This window comes from Poecilia reticulata, chromosome 12 (genome assembly GCF_904066995.2).
Source record: "Poecilia reticulata chromosome 12, P_reticulata-male-v2, whole genome shotgun sequence".
Lineage (NCBI taxonomy): Eukaryota > Metazoa > Chordata > Actinopteri > Cyprinodontiformes > Poeciliidae > Poecilia > Poecilia reticulata.
In genome coordinates, this window is record NC_088841.1 from 18,121,893 (window position 1) to 18,141,842 (window position 19,950).

The following is a 19,950-nucleotide window of genomic DNA, read 5'->3' on the forward strand; positions in this document are numbered from 1 at the left end:
AAAATACTGACTAGGTTGTTTAACTGATACACTATCATTTAACAAATACAAAGGTAAATATGAATTTAATGTTAGATAAATTATATAGAGGGTTCATATTTATTTATTTATTTATTTATTTATTTATTACCAGTTTATAATAGCATCTAATTATTTGATAAATTGCTCACTTTGAATCGACACTGCTATGAAAACCTAATGCATACAAATAATAGACGGGAGTATTTCATATTTTAATCTATTAAATTTGCTAAATGTCTTTCTTTGTTGAGACAGTGTGAATTGTATTTATCTATTTAATGTCAGACTATCATAAAATTGGTATTTAACACTATAGTGTGCATAAAATAATTAGTGTATGACTGAATTTTATTACTGAATTCCGTTTATTTTCAGGATCAGCTTTTGTAGTTGAGGGAGATGGACTTTACCCAACTTTTATAAGGTAAGAGTCAGATTACACACTAGGCAATTTGCTGGGTCATTACTAAGCCTGGACACTGAGACAAAGAACAAAAAGAAATTCACATTCATATATTTAGTAGATTTTTAATAAGAAAATAAAGATGTTTGTCCCACTATATTCATTTACTAAATTATGTTTGATTTTTTGGAGGGTTTTTTGTTTGTTTGTTTTTTTAACCAAAAGTACTTGGTAAGAGTCACATTTTGTGGCTGCAATGTGCTAAATATGTATACAGATTGCTTTTCTTGTATTTGTGTTTCTATCAAATGTTTCTGCAAAGCAACACTGTCCTAAAATGACTGTCTAAAATGCTGTTGTATTTTTTCGTTTGTCTTTTTTTACTTAACTGGACTGCAGTTCTACAGGTGATCTTAACAAATATTATAAAATAAGATCTTGCCCCTACAATCAGCTGCAGCTCTGAAGACAGCACGGCCCCTCATCAGTTTGAAGGTGTCTGATTTGACTTGAAAATTCACCACTTCAAATGTAAAAGTTTAATGGATTTCCATTACAGTACCACCACTTTGTAAATCCCTTTGAATAAATGCACCTGCTGAATGAACACGTGAATGGGCTTTTTAAATTAAATTAGTCAGTTCCCACAAAAAAGAATGATAGCAAAGTTTGTTACCTACTTTTTACTCTTTTTGGCTCTGCCTATGAAAAATGCCAGTCTCTGACTGGAAATTCAAATTAGTGATATAACAAAATGGTTCCTATCTTTCCCTTTTTATCTTCTTATTATGGTGTCAAAAAGCCTTTATCCATCAAATAAGTCCTGTGAGTTGTCTTTGAAGTTAAATAAATCTACTCTCTGGCGAAGTCTGAGAGAGACAAGTCTTCTTATCAGTTCTCATCAGATTTCCGAAAGAAGCTCCAGACACGCTGTCAGTCTCAAGTTTCATCTCGCAGTATCAGTTGTCCATCTGAAAGACAAATTTCCTTTCAGACACTTCGATAAATGGACACTGCTACTTGTCCATATTGATAAGGAAAAACAAGTTTGTGCATCTCAGTTTTACAGATAAATAAATAACAGAATTCATCAATAACCTGCTTGGGTACAGAACAGCTGTAGGGGAAAATATAGAATGAAGAGTGGGTCTGGTCTGTCTGATGGTTCATACAGCTTATTTACCATTAGAGTTTAACAAGGTGTTCACTGCACTTTTTGACCCAAATAAAGTGCAGTGGGATGTCAAAATAACTCCACATCTCTTATGCCTGAAATGATTTTGTGAGTTGATTCAATGAGTTTTTATGCTTGAGAATTTTAAATAAAGTTTTAAAAAATTATTAAAATAGCTAACTAAACAAATAAATCCAAATTAATATAGTTTTTTTAAATCCCCAAATAACCAACTATAAATAAAACAACAAAAATATTGTTCTTTCCTTCAACAGATGGCATAATACGTGAGCTGATCCATGATGTAAAATCTTTAAAAAGCTGTTCATCCCAATTTTTTGTTTCAATAGAGCAACATCTTACATATAATCATATATTATAGCACATTGGTTGGTGTTTCAGACTCTGAATTTGACCTCTTTCATTTAAATCTATGCCAAAAACTGACACTGCTATTTGACTGTTGTAGTTGAAATTGAGATTCCTTGAACCGGGTAAAGGTTTTCTGAACTGTTATTGTAATACTTTGGTGAATTGTTCTTCTGATGACATTTGGCATGGTCCCCTGCTGATGTACCCCAGGTGCTTTAAGGTTCAACATGTTGGCCAAAGACTACATATCTTGGTTGTAAAGAACCGACTTTTACTTTCTATAAATAAAAGTACTTATGGGGCTGAATTACCTCATAAATATGCAGTTAGGTTCTATGAAGTCCTTACTTAATTATTTGACTCAGGTGTGTTGAAGCAAACACACATCTAAAAGCTGCAGGACTTGATGTCTGGATTTGAAGACCCTAAGCTAGAGCATCTGGGTGCTACCTTTTGCAACACCCATCAGAGAAATCTGAAGAAATTACATTTTCAGAGACTGCTCAGTAGTTGGGGATGAGATGGCGGAAAAGGATCTCAACCAGATACCAGTCATTCAAGAACCGCCACTCCCCCATGCCTTGTGTGGGTGTAATTAGACTATTATTAGTGTCACAAAGTATTCTTCCAAAATTCCTGTTGACACGTGAAATTACTTCTAGGTAATTTTTGTTGCACCCAACAGTGTGATTTGTCAGTTTATCAGAGTGGCTCCACCTTGGTTGCACCACAAGAATGATAGTTACATATTTCCATTCTCCTCCTTGTAGGCATTCATTTTCTTCCTAACTTTAACTTCGGGTTTGTAAGGCTAAGTAGAATATATTGGCAAGATATGCAAGACATGATACTTAGCAATCCTATGATAGCTGCATGACAGAACCTGAAAAATATATTGCTAAACAGGTGAATTCTCAACGTCACATAAAGTGGTTCCCACTAGATGTTCCACATCACATCCTGTTTTCACCCTGGCATGTTTGTGATTCCAGCTGACAACTCCGGCACCTTATAAGGTCGTAGGAAAAATTTGATTTATCTGCTAGGATCCCACATTAAGCTAGTTTACATAAAATACTTTGACTTTTCTCCAGAAACAGGTTTTGTTAAGGTGTCCTTGAGAGAGACTTCCCAGGAAGGGAAGAGCTTATTTTTCTTGGTAGCAAAATCTGACTCAAATAGTTATCAAAATGTCAGTGACATGAGTCACAGCACAATAAAATGACAATAACACAAACAACACGACATGTTCCTTTGAAATTTAGATTGACAGATAGACTTACGGATGGAGGTACGAAAGGACCTCCATTATTTGTCACTTGTGTTATTAAGCTGAATAATTTTCGGTGTAACATTTTTTTCCCTAAAAAAAATTAGATGACTTTTTCAAGGACAATTGGATATGCATGAAAAAAATAAGATACATCCTTGAATGACATTGAAGGAATTTCAAACTAATGCGATATTACTGCCCTCAAGTGGTCAAACGCAATAATACAGGTTCAGTTTTTTTCTGTCCTTCACAGACCAATTTTGAAAAACTAGCTGGTGAAAGTAAGGATTTTATTTTCAGGCATATTGCCATTTTATTAATTTGTCATAAATAGTTAAAAGAGAAAGACTGCTAATACAATTCAGAAATCCTTGTTTTATGAAATAAGAAGCATGTTTCAAACAACTTCAATAAACAAATTATATTTAATCTTCTAAGATAAAACTTAAAAAAATAAAAAAAGATCCTAATAAATCTGACTTTTAGGAGATGAGAACATCTGACAATCAACTATCAACATGTTATTGAAAACACTGTGCACAAGTTTTTTTGTTTTTTTTGTTTTAAATATAATGTACTAATGATTCCTTTCAGTCATTCCCACAATAACAGACTATTGGATTCTTAACTATTCTAAGCTTTTTGGATTTTATTTAAGACATGTAGAAACATTGGTAGTGGTGTTTTTAGATTTTGTTTGTACACACAGTTCAGGTTGCAGCTGAACTCAAAAACAATTTAAGAAATATGTAAAAAATGTCAGTGTTTTACCTTTAATGTACGTACAAGAACCAAACAAAAATAATAAGACAAACTAACAATTCCAATGATTAATGTATGTTGGGTCAAAGACTACCCTGACCTAAAGACCCTGCCTCTCAGTGGACGACCACTGGTCATCTGCTTATCATTCATTCATCTGTTTTCTCTCAGAATAAAACCTAATTCCAGACCAACCCATAGCATACCATCTCTCCACTGATTTTTACGGCACTATTTAATGAACTTTCATCAAGCAACTTTCAGTTATTTATGTTAAAAGTGGGAGGTTTGTTGAACATAAGCAAGTAAATGTTATTGTTACAGTGAGGGCATTTCACTGCATTTCCATAAGCCGTGGTTATATCAGGCCCAGAGGCTTGAGAATAGGAATGTTCGTTCGAAGATGTACAGGGTTGCGGATCAGAAACGGGACCAGGTGCCATGTCTGGCAGAAAAGGCTTCACAGTGGGTGCAGCATCAGGCGGGAGAGGCTCCACAGAAGATAGCGCATCTTGCAGGAGCGGCTTCTTGGACGAGGGGATGACTTGCAGGAGAGGTTTCACAGACGGCGAAGAAAGTAGCTTAATAAGATGGTCATTAGGGAGTGAGGTGGGTGGCAGACATGGCTCTGGGCTTGGATCTTTTTCCATAAATCCCTCACATAACAGTAAATGCCTCTTCATATCCAAACGGCGCATGACTGTTCTAGAACAGATGGGGCAGTGGAAATGCCCCTGTGGCCTACAATGAAGGCTGCATCGGAGTAAAACTTTGTCTGCAGAAGAAAAAACAAAAATGCATAAGAAATAATATAAATACACAATATTGCTAAAGTATTGGGTCACTTACTGATTCACACAAATTAATTTTACTGACATCAACTGCTCTTGAGTGTAGTGTTTGCATGCTTTACACCTCGGCCTTTGCTTTGCAGCTGGTAATCCAAGGGTAGTGTGCAGCTTCATGGGCATGGCAACCAATCCCATGGAGCTAGCTACGCAATGTTTTTGAATTAATCTGAAGGCTGCATGAAGTTAGGAAGTCTGCAGGTTGACCCTGGATAACATTGGCAACCTCTGCACAAAGCGCCTGGGCGTCCGCCAATCCTATTCAGTCTGGATAAAAACAATCACCATAATATGTAAAATATAAATGCATGGAAAATATCAAACCTTTTAGGGTGAATAACAGGAGTGTGCTTTGTGTGTGTTGCTATTAAGTAGTCACAGCTATTTATTTGACAAGTGATTTCTAATACAACAATATCCAAAAGGCAAACAAAATAACTATCAAATGATGCCCAGATGTAAAATAAGAGCATAAGGACAGGAACAGCATAATCTATATCTGCACCAGAGTTGAAGGTAAACACACCATCCAGGCAGGTAACCATTGGAGACAAGATAAGACCACATTACAAGTTTATTACTTGGACAATACACTAAAGTTGTGACATGACAAAATGCTAACTGGCCCATGAATTCATTTACAAGGCACTTTACATTCAGGCACATAGATATAATACCAACGTACCTTTGTAAGGCAAACCATGACTAATGTGGTGGTTCATGTGTTTCTCAATCCTTTCCTTCACTGTGGGGTCGAAGTTGGGACAAATGGGGCAGTGGAACAGTTTATTACAGCATGTGTTGCATTCTTCCAATGGAATCTTTGAGTTGAGATCAAAGATTGAGACGTGCATCTGAAAGTAGTGCAGGGAAACAGATTTTAACTGCTTTTACAGTTTCATTCAATCTCATTTTGGACTAAGCTAATATAAAATCATATTAACAAGAAAGTACATCTTCTTTCAAGTCTATGGTTTTGTATGTTAGGCAAAAATAGCAAGGATAGTCCTTACCACATCCAAAAGGTATATAAATTTAACCTCAAATCAGGTTTGCAATCGTAGAAGGTAGTGCAATTGTGATAATTTTACTAAATGTTGCAATGATAAAATCAGTTGCGATAAATCCACATTATTTTGATGTTATGCTCTCCAGACGTACATAAAATGGTCAAAAACACGTAATTTTACTATTTATTTAACACATATTAAGTCAAAGTGGAAAAGCCCAAGAGAAGGTTCACTCCATTCGTTAACAGCTCCTAACATGTCACTGAATGAGATGCAGAACAGCTTCAGAAAAACAATATAATAATAATATAATACATGCTGTCCATGGCACAAAATGGCATTCTTACAGTTCTAGATAAATATCAATGGCTGAGAACAAAGCAAATTTAAAAGGTAGGTGTTTTAATTGGCTTTCAATTTTGCGAACAAAGGAAGGAAATATTTCATCTAGTTGACTGTCCATCTGATGCATGCAATTGCTTAATTCAAACAAAAAAGATTAAAATAAACTTTTATGCGTAAATTGCTAACACTACTTTTAATTTCAATAAACAGCTAAAGTGATATTAATCTGGGGGAAAACCTTGCAACACAATGCAGCCAGTAGGTTTCTCTCCATGCAATCTTAATATACAAACAGGAACTCACATGTTGAAATAAAACTAACCTTGTCGTGGAGCTCAATTCTGCATGCGGAGGTAGAGCGAGCCTATTTCCGCCTTCTTTGGAGATCACGTGTTTCCGCTTACCGTGGAGAACACGGAATCTCGCGATACTTTCGAGGTCAAAGTTAGCAGCACCATGTGTGACTGAGGAAAACGTCTCTGATTGTTACATACAGCATTTTATACGGGACCTTAAAGTTTTTTGGCACGCTTCTTCTGTTCTTCGAAGTTTACGAAGAGTTAAAATTACCGGCTGTTTAATGAACGTATCTCGCGATATTTTTTCTCAGCTGATGGAGCAGGTTGCATGCCGACGCTGCTGCAGGAACCTTTGATGAGTTTTTTTTAGCTTGACATGTTTAAAACCAGACCCCTGTTAAGTGCCTTAGTTAACTACAGACAGTTGTTAGAGACAAACGGTAGGTCAAGAAAAAAAAAAAAATCTACATATTTATTATTCCTGGTGTAGTCTCGTTTCATGGTTTCACAAATGTATAGTGCTATATTTACAGGTTTAAAGTTCTTGTGCACAATGAGTGAAGAAGCCAGAGATCAAGAGACAGCCAAGCTGTTAAAAAGGCCAAATGAGGTGAATGAGGACTCAGCTGAGAGCGCCACGAAGAGAATAAAAGCAGAAGGGGAGCACAATGAAGATGACAAGAGGTACCCAAAGAAGAAAGTGGTCCTTCTTTTGGCATATTCTGGAAAGGGATACTATGGCATGCAGGTATTTTTCTTTACTACATGTAGCAATGTTGCAAAAACCTTGAACTTCATAAGAAGTGGATGAGTCCAACCACACTTAAAAATCTCTGATAATAATAATAAACCTCACTACTTGGCACTTGTTTATTATTCTGAACTTTTTTAATGTTGTATTTTAATGGATAACTTATATTAATTATGTCATCTGTTCATCTGCTTTATTCTTTTAGAGAAATCCTGGAAACTCCCAGTTTAGAACCATTGAAGATGATCTGGTCACTGCTCTAGTTAAATCTGGCTGCATTCCTGGAAACCACGGTGATGACATGAGGAAGATGTCCTTCCAAAGATGTGCCAGAACGGATAAGGTACGTGTTCATGCACCTCCAATGTGCATTGCAAGACTGATGGGGGGGGAAAAAATCTACCAAAAAAATGTTTTGTCTTCATTTGTTGCTAATAAAAGTTAAGTACTAAAGCAGTGTATGTTGTTTTGCTCCTAATTGATGATAGCTATGCTGTTTTTTTATTTTTATTTTGTAGGATGTTGTAAATTTAGTCAAGTTTTTTTAATAGATACTTTGTTTCATTTTTATCTTTCTATAGGGTGTTTCTGCTGCTGGTCAAGTGGTTTCACTGAAGCTCCGTTTGATTGAGGACATAATAGAAAAAATCAATGAGAATTTACCACCACAGATCAGGGTGCTTGGTAAGACTGTTGTATTAGAAATAAAGAGGGACTGGAAAATTAGCTGGTGAACAAGACTGAATTTCAGTTTATTTTTCCTGACCTGTTACCCCAAGAACTAACAGGTCACATTGGTCCTTATCCAAGTTGTTACTGAAGATTCAGATCATACATTTTGTTCACCACTCTTCTGTATCTGGATCACTAAATGGATTTTGAGCCTTTCAACCCAACCTCTAATCTTATGCATTGCTCAAATGAGGGCTGTCATGCAAAGTGCTATGCAAATCACTACAATAATACGCTGTAAAATGAAAAAGAAAATGCAAATATTGTCATTTATAGTAATTAACGTGCTGAATTCTACATTGACAGGCCAAATGTTTACAAAAACTTGATTCACCTCTAATACATTTGATTGGAATCCATGGATGTGCTTCTGATGTATTTATTTTTTGCTGCGACAGGGCTCAAGCGAGTGACCCAGGGATTTAATTCCAAAAATAACTGTGATGCCCGTACGTACGCCTACATGCTCCCAACCGTAGCCTTTTCTCCTAAAGACTATGACACCGAGAACATAGCTTCATTTCGTCTAGAAGCAGAGACTCTTCAGAAGGTGAACCAACTTTTTGCCCTCTACAAAGGCACCCATAACTTCCACAACTTCACCTCCCAAAAGGCTCCAAGTGACCCCAGCGCCCGCCGCTACATCACAGAGATGTCCTGCGGAGAGCCTTTTGTCCGCAACAGCTACGAGTTTGCCGTGATCACCGTGCGAGGCCAGAGCTTTATGCTGCACCAGATTCGCAAGATGATCGGCCTGGTGATCGCAGTGATCAGAGGCTTCGCCAAGGAGGAGGTGATGGAGCGAAGCTGGGGTCAGGAGAAGGTGGACGTCCCAAAAGCTCCGGGACTCGGGCTGGTACTCGAGAGGGTTCACTTTGATCGGTACAACAAGCGGTTCGGAGGGGACGGTCTGCATGAGCGGCTAGAGTGGGCTCGCGAGGAGGAGGCAATCAAGGCCTTCAAAGAGGCTCACGTATATCCGACCATTGTCAAGACGGAATGTGAGGAGGGCTCCATGGTCAGCTGGATGGCCACTCTTCCCAGCCATGATTTTGAAGCAACAGTTACTGGAACACAAGACAATAAGGACCAAAAACAGGTGCATCAGAGTTGTTAATTTGATGATTAAATGTATTGCATTGGGGGGGGGTGGGGGAAATGCATTGTTATATTGTAGCTAAGTGTTTGTCCTATTTTTCTCTACAGGAGAATGCAGATGAAGGGAACGGCTCCGATTAGACCGTCTGTGGAGAGACGCCTTTTTATTTTGAATTTTGGTATTATCTCTGATTTTTTTGTTTTAAATATTAAGAACAATTATGTTTAACAACTGGCATAATAAAATTCTCAATTATCTAATGTCATCTTTTTAATTCTTGGTGGTTATTTCATTTAAATTAATATATATGCTTAATTAACGGTACTCATTCTGTGTTTACCCAAACAATTAATGTCTAAGACATCAGTTGTTTTGGGTAAACACAGAATGACTATCATTCTCATTCTAAAATCTTAATTCTGATTTGATTCAATTTGTGAATTTTACCCTAAATCAAAAACTTTATTTTTTTGGGTACTTATTTATTTCCAACATTTCTGATTGTGGGTCTTGTATTTTTATCAATAGTAAAAAATAAAGTAATTTAATCCTTTGAGTCAATCATATCCTTAAGATATCTTTTTTTTGTATGGAACTAAAACTTGATGAAGCAGATACCTTCGTTATATTTTTTTAGAGAGCACCATCTACTGGTCATCAGTTGAAACGTTTTAATTCAGCAAAGTAAGTTACTAGAAGATTTCCAGATTGTTTATGTAGTAAGTTTGTCGTTAAAATGGTCACCTACAATTATTTAAAATAATTATCAAAAACCAAATTGTAATGCATCAGAAGTAGAGATTTAACATTTTTTGTAACATACTTTCCAGAATAATTTAAAATGTTCAATAAATACGCATAAATAATGAATAATAACTCTTAAAGTCTGGACATATTTATTAAAAGCATTATTAAATAATGTCATTCCCGTGAGACACCATGCAATTTAGTTTTTCAGAATTATTTGTCAAACTCGGTCTAATTTAGATGAGCAGTTTGGTCTGGAATTTTGTTGTGCAGATTGACCGATGTCGCGGTTTATTTGACGAGCCACATAGACAAATTAAGTCACTTGCACACCAAAATGCACAATAGGTATGCGAGCGTTGCACTAAAACCCCAATTATAACAGTCCGTATATTGTTTTCGACATTTTTTGGTAACTTCCAGTATTTCTTGCAGCAAATGTAGCTAACATATGATTGAATAATATCCGGAAATCCTGAAGGATTTCCCTCACATTCAATATTTCTCGATTTAGATTGAGGTCACGACGAGTCCTCGCGACACAAACTGCGATTCACGTCTGTTTTTTGTGTAAGCCCTTTGTCCTATTCTCCGGTGGACACGCGAACGCACCACACAGTCAACAAACATGGCGCCGGCCAAAAAGCGCAACGTGAGTTCTAAAGCAAATGTAAAAAAGACCAAAATCGACTTTGAAAGTATCGTTGAGCGTATACTTGAAAGTAGAAAACATGCCAACGATGTTTTTGACGTTCTCGAGTTTCTTCAGGTGAGAAAATATTTGAAACACCCAACAAACATTAACATCTACCGCATACACGTTTCGTTGAGCTAATGCCTGCATGCTTGTCCACGTTTGCTTCCAAAATGTACACAGTCAGAAAAAGAGAAAGACGTTATCTGCGTTGTTGATGCCTGCTGCGAGCTGTTCTGTACACTTTTGAAGAGACGGGATCTATTTATTGGAAAGCTCCCTGGTGAGGATGAGGCGATAAAGGGTAAGTATTATGATCTAAAGTTTTCAATTAAACAGTTGAACTGGTGGGAGCTGCTGCCTCCAAGATATGAAATAAATCGTTGTAATGTTATGAAATTATCATGATCTTTTGGAAGCATGTGGATTGAGTTTATGAAACCTTCTGAAGACCATTTGGGAAACTGTCTGTTTTTTTTCTTTTTTCCCCTCTCAATGGATCAGGCCCTTAGCATCACAGACTCTCCACCATACTGGAGTTTCTCTGCCACATCTTCTTGTTTTTGTGTTCCAGATGCACCTAGAGTGTTTATAGCTGAAAAGTTCAATCTCAACTGACCTGCAAAGTATTCCAATAAAGTCAGACTAGTGCTTAAGTAATGCTTTGTGATGATAGGATACAAAAGGCTTTTGCATTGTTTGTCAATGTTCCAGTAGTTTCAAACTTTCTGACTATTGCTCCCATTATAGGGATTGGTCATATTTGAATGCCTTGTTCTCTGAGATTTATTATTTTGAAGAGTGAGTAAGATAGGCCACTGTATCCCAGCAAAAGACAAAGCCATGAAGAAAAAATATATATTATATTTATTTAAAAGGAATTGTTAGAGGTTTTGTTGAGGTGTTTTCTGCTTGGAAGAGATTATTTGACTTGGTAGATAATAGTCAAAGGTTGATGTATTTTATTTAATATGGAACTGCAGTAGTGCAGTTTTTTTTTTTGATGAACTAATGTGATTAGTCACATTTTTAAGATGTAAAGTTTAGAATATAGCAAAAAAAATTGATATAACAATAAGAAGGAAATGCAAAGAGTGAACTCTTATGTGTTTGTTGATTATATATGATTAGTCAAATGTGACAAAACAAATTTTAGATTTGATTGGTTTCGCATCTCCAAATGAGCTGTAGGGTGTAGCTCTGTCTCACTTATCACCGATTATTGGGCCTTGAAGTTTTGTAATTTCTTTTTCTAACGTACTCTACTTCAGGTGAGCACAGCCCAGATGAGAAGTACAAGATTTTTATGCGTCATCGTTACAACAACTGTGTGGAGATACTGCTCGAGCATCTCCACCATGAAACGCATGAAGTTAAGGTGAGATCACTTCGGAGTTTGGAAAATTTTATTTATTTATTTTATAAAAGCAGAAATCTTGTTAGCATTGATGATGGTCTTTGTTTGACATGTTAGATTTACACCAGATGTAACATAATGCACACCTTCTGCTTACCACAGAATATGACTTACTTTAGTTACTTTTGGCTGTCACAATTTTGTTTTTGAGTAAAGTAAATGTTAAAATGTGACAGAATGAGCAATAAAAATACAACTGATTAAATCTGTAAGGCAGAAAGTTATTTTTCGCAGCAATTTAAGCAGCAATGTATTATGTCTGAATATAGGAGAGTGTGCTGTGCTGCCTGATGAAATTTGCTGCTGAACAAGGACTGCATCCTCTGGAAGACCTGGACTGGAGTGAATACTTCAGCTTCCCAAGAGAACTGATCCAAGTAAGAGTTTTTCAGTTTTGTTATTGCTAATTAAGATGTCACACCTTCCTTTGCAAATGTCAATGAATTCCCATCTTATTATAAAAAGTTCAAAATCCTTGTGAGTGTAGGAAACGTTTGACATTTTGGGTTTCTTTGGCTGACAGGCCGTGGTGCACAACATTCTGTCTCAGAGCTCGGACAACTCCCTGCTGATCTCCAGGTTCCAGGAGTTCCTTGAGATGGAAGACGTGCGTTACTATGTGATGAGCTTCATCCGTGAAAACGTGGCCACAGTCATGAACAAAAGCAAAGGGGTGGGAAACTGTCAACTTCAAGTTGCATCTTTCATTATTGACATTTTTTTTTTTACTGTGATTTATCTTATTTGAATTAGCTTTTTCTTCTTAGGCTGTCTTGCCTGTATATCAGTCCAATGTGTTCACTCTCATGTTGAACATCAACATGCCGAGCCAGGAGTCCGAGCTTACCAACTTTATGGTCAAACAGGAAAGTAAGTGGTATTGTAGTTAGAGTTGACAGCTGGTCTGTTTGAATTGTTTTTACTAACCAGTCACTATTTAGAAGAAGAAAAATGCTCTTAGAGACTCTTGGATATCACTAACCGGAAATGATTTTTCCAGCCAAGCATGAGGATTGGAAGGCTGCAAAGCTGCATGTAAGTGAAATATTTAAACTCTTACCTCGGCTTGTCTTAAATTTGTACCGACTTAGCAGAGTGATTCTCTGTTTCCCCTTCAGGATCACAAACGTGCCTTTGAGAGAATGTGGCTGGGCTTTCTTAAGTATAAGGTAAATCTTCAGAGTGCACAGTTAACATTTTGACCTTGTTGATTACTTACTTCGTCTCACTGTGTTTTGAAATCTCTCTTTCTGTATATAGCTGCCCAACAGCATGTATAAAAAGGTCTTAGTGGTCCTTCATGACTCCATCTTGCCTCACATGAGCAAACCCACTCTGATGATTGACTTTTTGACAGCTGCCTATGATGTTGGTAAGTTTATAACAAAGCAATGGTAGATGTTCTGCAGCAGATTCTCGTTTTTGGTTTGTTTAACAAACTAAGACTAAAAAGGAGTAAGTGAATATACTGCGTTTATGAAAAACATAAATCTATTGTGGTTCTGTTCTAATAGGTGGGGCGATCAGTCTGCTGGCCCTAAATGGCTTATTTGTCCTTATCCATCAGCACAATCTGTGAGTATCGTATAAAAACAAATAAGTTTCTTTCACTGAGTAGTAGCAGAAATGGCAAGGAAAAGCTAATTGAGTTCATCTTTAAATGACACATTAAAATGTAAACTCTTTCATTTGGTTTTCTCGCTTTGTTTACAGAGATTATCCTGATTTCTACAAAAAGTTGTATAATCTTCTCGAGCCGTCTGTTTTCCATGTGAAGTACAGGGCGCGCTTCTTTCACCTGGCTAATCTTTTTCTTAGCTCCAGGTAACACCATTCCCTCTTTGCTGCTGTTCATTTGTGTGTTTCTGCCCATACAAAACACGACAGGTAAAGTTCACACTTCATTAAGTGTATGCAACGTCTGTGCTCCTCTCCAGTCACCTGCCAGTCTACCTGGTGGCTGCGTTCGCCAAACGCCTGGCTCGTCTGGCCCTTACAGCTCCGCCCACAGCTCTTCTCATAGTGCTGCCTTTCATCTACAACCTGATCCGGCGCCATCCGTCCTGCAGAGTTCTGATTCACAAGCCCAGCTCAGAAGATGGTGAGTCACATTTAGTCTTTATGGCTGCTTGGGTCTGCTCTTAACTTTAAATTGTTACTGTTAAAAGCGATGCATAGGAATTTTGCTTATTGCGCACAGTGCTTCTTAAACACAACAAAGGTTATAATTATTAATTTTAGTCGTTCCTGTTCACGTTGACAGAGCTTCTTAAAGATCCGTATGTGATGGAGGAAGTGGATCCAGCTCTTTGTCATGCCTTAGAGAGCAGCTTGTGGGAAATTAAGGTAAGTTTTCGCACCAAACTGGGCCCAGAGGTTCGGCAGCTTTAAGCAATCGGCTCGGAAGAAAAAAGTTACAAAATAATTTTCATGCTAAAGAAAAGAACAAGCAGTGTAATTGTTCAAACCGACTCTCTTTTCTCATCCTGTTGTTTTTCAGTGTCATCAGTCATGTTGTATTTGTATTTTATTTTTATTTTTTTCATTTTTCATAATGCTAAAAACTCAGTTTATAATCACTGTCAGGACTTTAAATCATCAGCTGGTGTTATTAATTCTTTTGCATCACAACTTAGAAGTACTTAAATAAAATGAATGGTATTTGAAACTGTGTTAAAAAAACAGACTGTCATTTAAAACAGCATTCTTAAATCAGACTGGTGACATACACAAGCTCCAAATGCTGTAGAAGAAGGGTGCAACTGTTGCAGATGGACGTGTTAGCTGGTGTGCTTTGACAGAAAAAAACAAAAATAGCTTGTTTTTTATATGGATGATTGACTGGTGTGTCATAAATTTTCTTTTTAGTTCTAAAAAATTCTAGAAAAAATGGTAGTACTACATGGTAAAACACAAATCTGGAAAAGTAGCCATTTTCAGGACGGTAAGTTGCATGAAAGTTCTGAAACACAACTTCCTCATTCCAGGAAATTATGTAACAAATCTCAGGAATATAGGTTATAAGAATCTAACCAGTGAAAATTCCTTGAAAATTTCAGGAAGTACAAAGTATATTCCAGATAACCTGGTAAGGTTTGAAAAGTAATCTTTTAAGTTTTGGGGGAAATATGAGCTACATTATGTATAACAACCAGCTATCCCTTCTCTATATCTTTTTATCCTTATGGGTTCATGGAAACATTTCTGGATTTAAGCCTAGAAAAGACAACAGTGGTAGAAACTGTGTGGTCATGCAGCCTTTATTATCTAATGCTACTGAAAAATTGTCCAACCATGATAGATTCCTGTAACACAGGGGTGTCAAACTCCTCAAGGGCCGCTGTCCTGCAGTTTTTAGATATGCCACAGGTACAAAACACTGGAATGGCTTAATTACCTCCCTCTTGTGTAGATAAGTTCTCCAAAGCCTTGCTAATGACCTAATTATTCTATTTAGGTGTGGCGCAGAGTCACTTCTAAAAGTTTCAGGACACCGGCCCTTGAGGACTGGAGTTTGACACCTGTGCTGTGGCGGTTTCGCATGGGACATTCAACAGTCTCTTGTTTCCCATTTTACAGACACTGCAGAAGCATTATCATCCATATGTGGCCAAAGCTGCAATGTTGATCAACACGCCTCTGTCTGAACAAGAAGATGACATCAGTGAGGTACTGGAGATGACCTCCTATGAGGTAATGGAGCATTTTCTTGTCCAACAGCAGACCATTTGTTTCATTTCAGCTCCATGATTTGCTTCAGGTTTTCAGTCCAGGCTAGAGAAAGAATACACCACTCTTGATAATTTCATTAAGCAGTAATTGAGTTGGTTAGTATTAAAGAAATGAATGCATTTTGTGTATAAATTAGAATTAATTTGTCACACGTTCCACAAATGTCTCTAGCTAGCCTGATCAGGAATGTGCTTAATTTTCTTGTTTTCAGTTGATGGAACGAGACCTGAAGCCGACTCAAAGCAAGAGTTTCCCACTGGAGTTTGAAACAGCTGCACATTTACTGGAAGGAAGAGGAGAAGTGTTGGGACAACACTTTTGTCTGGCTTAAAGGATTATTAAAATATTATAGTCGATATAATAAACGTCATTCCCCTGTGTGCTGTCACTTTCTTAAAGCTGGTAATATATCTTGGATGAATGTCTGAAGAGGTTTGGAGCCATGCAAGAGAATAGTTAGATTTCATTTACAAAACTATTATAAATATAGTTTTTTTTTTTTTTTTTTTTTTAAAAGATTAGAGGAACAGAAATGTATTTTTCTTTCAACCTGACTTGTACTGATGCTTTTCTACTACCCATCCACTGTTTGTTTTATGTTCAATAAATATTGTACTGCAGTATATCTACATCACAGTCTCCTCTTCCATGCATTTTTACAGCAACGATGTGAAATTTGTGACAGATAAGTGTGTCGATGCACTGTATTGATGAAAACGTATGAAATATTATCGTCAGCCCAATCGATTTTTAAGATAAAATCGGTGGCAACATGGAGTAACTTTTGAAGAATCAAAAAGGATGGAAGCAGAAAAAAAATGTACAAACTTTCCAACACAAAAGTCACCCTGGTTACACCTAGTGGGAAACAAGTACCGGTATATTTATTTATTTTAAGGGTCATCATAAAGAACCGATGATATCATCAATAAACCTGATAGGTTTTACAAATTAAACATTAGAACATTAATCAATTAGAGTAAAATAAAAAGGGCAATACAACTTGACCCAAGTGGAATTAAGGAGAGAAATTCAAATTTTATTTGGTTGCAGACAAAATGCAAAGACAGTAGTCGGTATATTACCTGTGATATATGTAAGGATATTTTACCTAACAAATGATATTCATTTAGAACACCATAAGGATGCAGCACTTTGTAGAGGTTTTTCTTTCATGCACAGGTGAGAGGTTGGCTTCGTGAACTAGTCATTGTGAGTCCTCTTCAGTGTCCTTTCTCTTGTTAAGTGGACCATATGGACACACAGTGGGCAGTCCAGAATAAAAGGACACGGTAAGGGAAAGTCCTGAATCATAATTCAATTATTCCTCAGGAGAGGTAGTGAGACCAAAATACATCGACAGACAGCCATGCACTCAGAAACACAACTGCAATCAAAGAGGCAGCAAAGTCTTTTGTGAATATTTGTTTAGGCGTTCTTTCTTTTTCTTATTTAAGAAAGGATGGACAATGCTGAGGACCAATGCAAGGAGAAATCACTAAATGACATCATCCACTAGAGAAGAGAAATTAAGGACTATTTTGAGTGGGTAAGAATTTTTAATGAATGACTGAAATGAAATAATGTCATACTCTGTTAGGATGTTTGGTTGTATCGCACTTTTCCACTTGTGAACAGTCCAGCTCTTTTACCTGACCAAATATTAAACATGGTTTTTTTTCAGCATATGACCTTCCAAGTTATGCGTTTTAAAAATCACTCACGGGGCAGAGCTGTTTCTTTTCTATATATCCTAGAAACTGTCTTTTAAACTGAACAAAACCATTTCAGTTTCCAACAAACAGTTTTTCAACTTTTGCCATATTTTTATTCTGTCTGGGAAAAGAGTCTAACTGAAATGAGAGGGATTTCCCACTGACAATGTGATTCTCAGTAGTACATTTTTGATATAATGGGAGCTTTCTCCTCTCATTTTTTATACATTTGAAATGGAAACACTGGCATCATCATTTTTTTTCTTCAAAAATCTATTTCTCTTTCTTACTGTTTATTCAATGTCACATGCTGTTTTTATTTAGTTTTTTTTAATTATGTAAAGCACCTTGAAATGCCTTGCTGCTGAAATGTGCTATACAAACAAAATTTGATTTGATTTTGATTTTGATCACTGAGCTAACAGAGGTCTTGACAGATTTGGACTTCACTGCATGACACTGTAGGACCCATAAGCTTTATGTTCCCTTGCTTTTGTGTTTGCCCTCCTCCTCCCAAATCCCCTGCAAGGAAATAAAAGCTGTCCAAGGTGAGTCAGAACAGAAAATCTGTTCAAGCATGTGGCGGAGACAATAAAGTGCTCAGAGAGAGAGAGAGAGGAAATTGAATAATTTAGTTTGTTTACCAACGTTTCATTGTTTGACAGTTCCATTAAATGGTGCTCTGTTGATGATCTTACTATCAATTTCATCAGTTTTAGTGATGGGGGGAAAAATAAAACTCTTTAAAACAGTTGCACAACTCCACAGATTATTTCATTGTACAATTTTAATTTTAAATTCAGTTTGATTTTAAATTTAATCATAACTCCGGGTTACATTTTAGCTTTCTTACTGTTGTGTGAAACTATTCTACTGTGTAGTTGCTGTAAGCTCAGAACTCATGAGTGCAAGCGAGTGTTTGTTTGCATAAAGGTACATCCAGGTCAACATAGATGGGGATTTACCACCTGCTGATTAAGGTTGATGCTCCTCCTGTCATCACGTTGTGATGAGTAATCCTCCCTTACATAACTCAATAAAGCTCTCTCTTTGTCACTGAACACTTCCACACACTTCCACTCCCAGTTCATCTAAATACATTCTGACAAACTCAGAATTTGAGGGAATAATGTTAAACTACAAGTGTGATTTAGGATTGAGTCTACGGACGACTCTACTCTCGGGACTGACTTTTGGATCTAAGCATGTTTTATTTTTAAGTTATAGAAGAATGGTTGGCTAAGGTAATGGAAGATGATGGTGCTGCACAAGTCTCTCTTAAATCATTAGCAAGTTTTGTATGCGGTGCATTTTTGTTGCAGCTATTTCTTATTGTAGCTGTGTTTAACATTGAGTATGGAATTGATGAATAAAGATATAAATAAACATCCTTTTGTTAAAGCTTGTAAATAGCCTGGTTTTGTTGTTACCTTCTTGTCCCTGTAGACATTGTCCAACTTTCCTCAGTCCAGGCTTTTTATTTGCTTATTCCTATTTATGCACAAAGGTACATTAGTGTTGTTGCATTCATTTTTACTGCTGTTAACTTTGTCTTATCTTTTTTTTTGTTTTTTTTTCCATAGAAAGTATTCCTGGCCCACTGCTTCTGCATTTAGCCGTGTATGTTTTCTGATCAAGTCATTAATGGAGCGGTTGCTTTCATTAGCTTTGTATACTCTTCTTTTCTTTTACTTTCCCAAGAACTTCTGCAGCCTTGAAGGCCACAGCATGTCATCAAGTTCCAATACAGACCTATTTATGTGATACAGAGGTGTTGAACTGCCTTTTAATCAGAACTGAATTTGACTGTATGACGATGGTTGATTTTGAAGTGATGCAAAGTGAAAAGAACAACTTTGAAACCGATTTGAAGCATTAGATTGTGAATGTATACATGATGTTTGTAGAAATAGTTCTTTTAAATCGGTTTAATAAATATTTACAGCACTCTAGAGTTTTAAAATTCTACTAAAGCTTTCAAAAACTTGAAAGAGTCAAGAAAAATGTTAACAATGTGGCCAAATACATGTAACATTTGATCATATTTAATGGTTCATTTAGAGAAAAGGACATTTAATCCAGAATAATTGTCAGTGTATGATCAGTTCGTTAATGGCAACTGACTATATTTTCTCCCCGAAACCAAAAATTGTCTCAAACAGATGCAACTTAAAATAAATATATATATCTTTTTTTCAAATTTCAAAAGCATATGTGTGTTATTCTGGGATTCAGAGCATATACAATGTAATATTTTTGAATTGTCTCCCAGGAGATAATGAGGGATCAAACAACCAGCACTAAGATGGAAGATCTGCTGAGGGAATCTCAGAGGGAGTTGCAGTGGATCCAAAGACAGCTTGCTATGATCGGGGCCAGAAACAGGCACCACCAGCATCTCCTCCACATCAAGGGCAAGGTAACATATAGCCACCATTGCTATCCCAGCAAAGATACAACTCAAAAGGTGAACATTAATATAAATAGGAGCAATATAATGCCAACTGACACTTCAACAACAAGGCCATTCAAAGTGCTTTACATTATGAAAACGTA

At 36.7% G+C, this 19,950-nt stretch overlaps 3 protein-coding genes and 1 long non-coding RNA gene across 16 annotated transcripts in view; 3 read left to right on the forward strand and 1 right to left on the reverse strand.

Annotated features, from left to right (window-relative positions):
* Positions 1 to 3,872: 3,872 nt before the first annotated feature.
* Positions 3,873 to 6,663, reverse strand: LOC103473598 (uncharacterized). Of its 2 annotated transcripts, none has more exons than XR_535048.3 (3): positions 6,531 to 6,663; positions 5,539 to 5,707; positions 3,873 to 4,780 (listed from the first exon to the last, which is right to left on the reverse strand). It is a non-coding gene; the product is annotated as an uncharacterized LOC103473598 (long non-coding RNA). The 2 variants fall into 2 exon arrangements; XR_014090204.1 differs by having other exon boundaries at positions 4,855 to 5,707.
* pus1 (pseudouridine synthase 1) lies at positions 6,658 to 9,354 on the forward strand. Its single transcript, XM_008423954.3, has 6 exons — positions 6,658 to 6,947; positions 7,041 to 7,255; positions 7,464 to 7,601; positions 7,840 to 7,942; positions 8,389 to 9,089; positions 9,197 to 9,354. Exons 1-6 carry the CDS (start codon positions 6,884 to 6,886, stop codon positions 9,227 to 9,229), a joined length of 1,254 nt encoding a protein of 417 aa, XP_008422176.2. The 5' UTR covers positions 6,658 to 6,883; the 3' UTR covers positions 9,230 to 9,354.
* A 274-nt stretch (positions 9,355 to 9,628) lies between these two features.
* On the forward strand, positions 9,629 to 16,310 carry noc4l (nucleolar complex associated 4 homolog). Its single transcript, XM_008423953.3, has 15 exons — positions 9,629 to 10,605; positions 10,714 to 10,834; positions 11,802 to 11,908; positions 12,217 to 12,324; positions 12,471 to 12,620; positions 12,715 to 12,817; positions 12,948 to 12,982; positions 13,066 to 13,116; positions 13,208 to 13,319; positions 13,462 to 13,522; positions 13,661 to 13,771; positions 13,885 to 14,048; positions 14,211 to 14,293; positions 15,527 to 15,640; positions 15,891 to 16,310. The coding sequence occupies exons 1-15, from the start codon at positions 10,465 to 10,467 to the stop codon at positions 16,008 to 16,010; spliced, it is 1,581 nt and encodes a 526-aa protein (XP_008422175.1). The 5' UTR covers positions 9,629 to 10,464; the 3' UTR covers positions 16,011 to 16,310.
* A 581-nt stretch (positions 16,311 to 16,891) lies between these two features.
* Positions 16,892 to 19,950, forward strand: part of rimbp2a (RIMS binding protein 2a) — a 67,516-nt gene continuing 64,457 nt past the window's right edge. For 4 of the 12 annotated variants that reach the window (XM_008423938.3, XM_017307879.2, XM_017307877.2 and 1 more), the window contains exons 1-2: positions 16,899 to 17,228; positions 19,667 to 19,813. In XM_008423938.3, the coding sequence (XP_008422160.1) occupies positions 19,673 to 19,813 (141 nt within the window). In that variant the 5' untranslated portion in view covers positions 16,899 to 17,228; positions 19,667 to 19,672. Of the gene's footprint in view, positions 17,229 to 18,471; positions 18,639 to 19,666; positions 19,814 to 19,950 lie in introns of those variants that run through there. The other 8 variants (XM_017307875.2, XM_017307873.2, XM_081613186.1 and 5 more) reach the window with 6 other exon arrangements.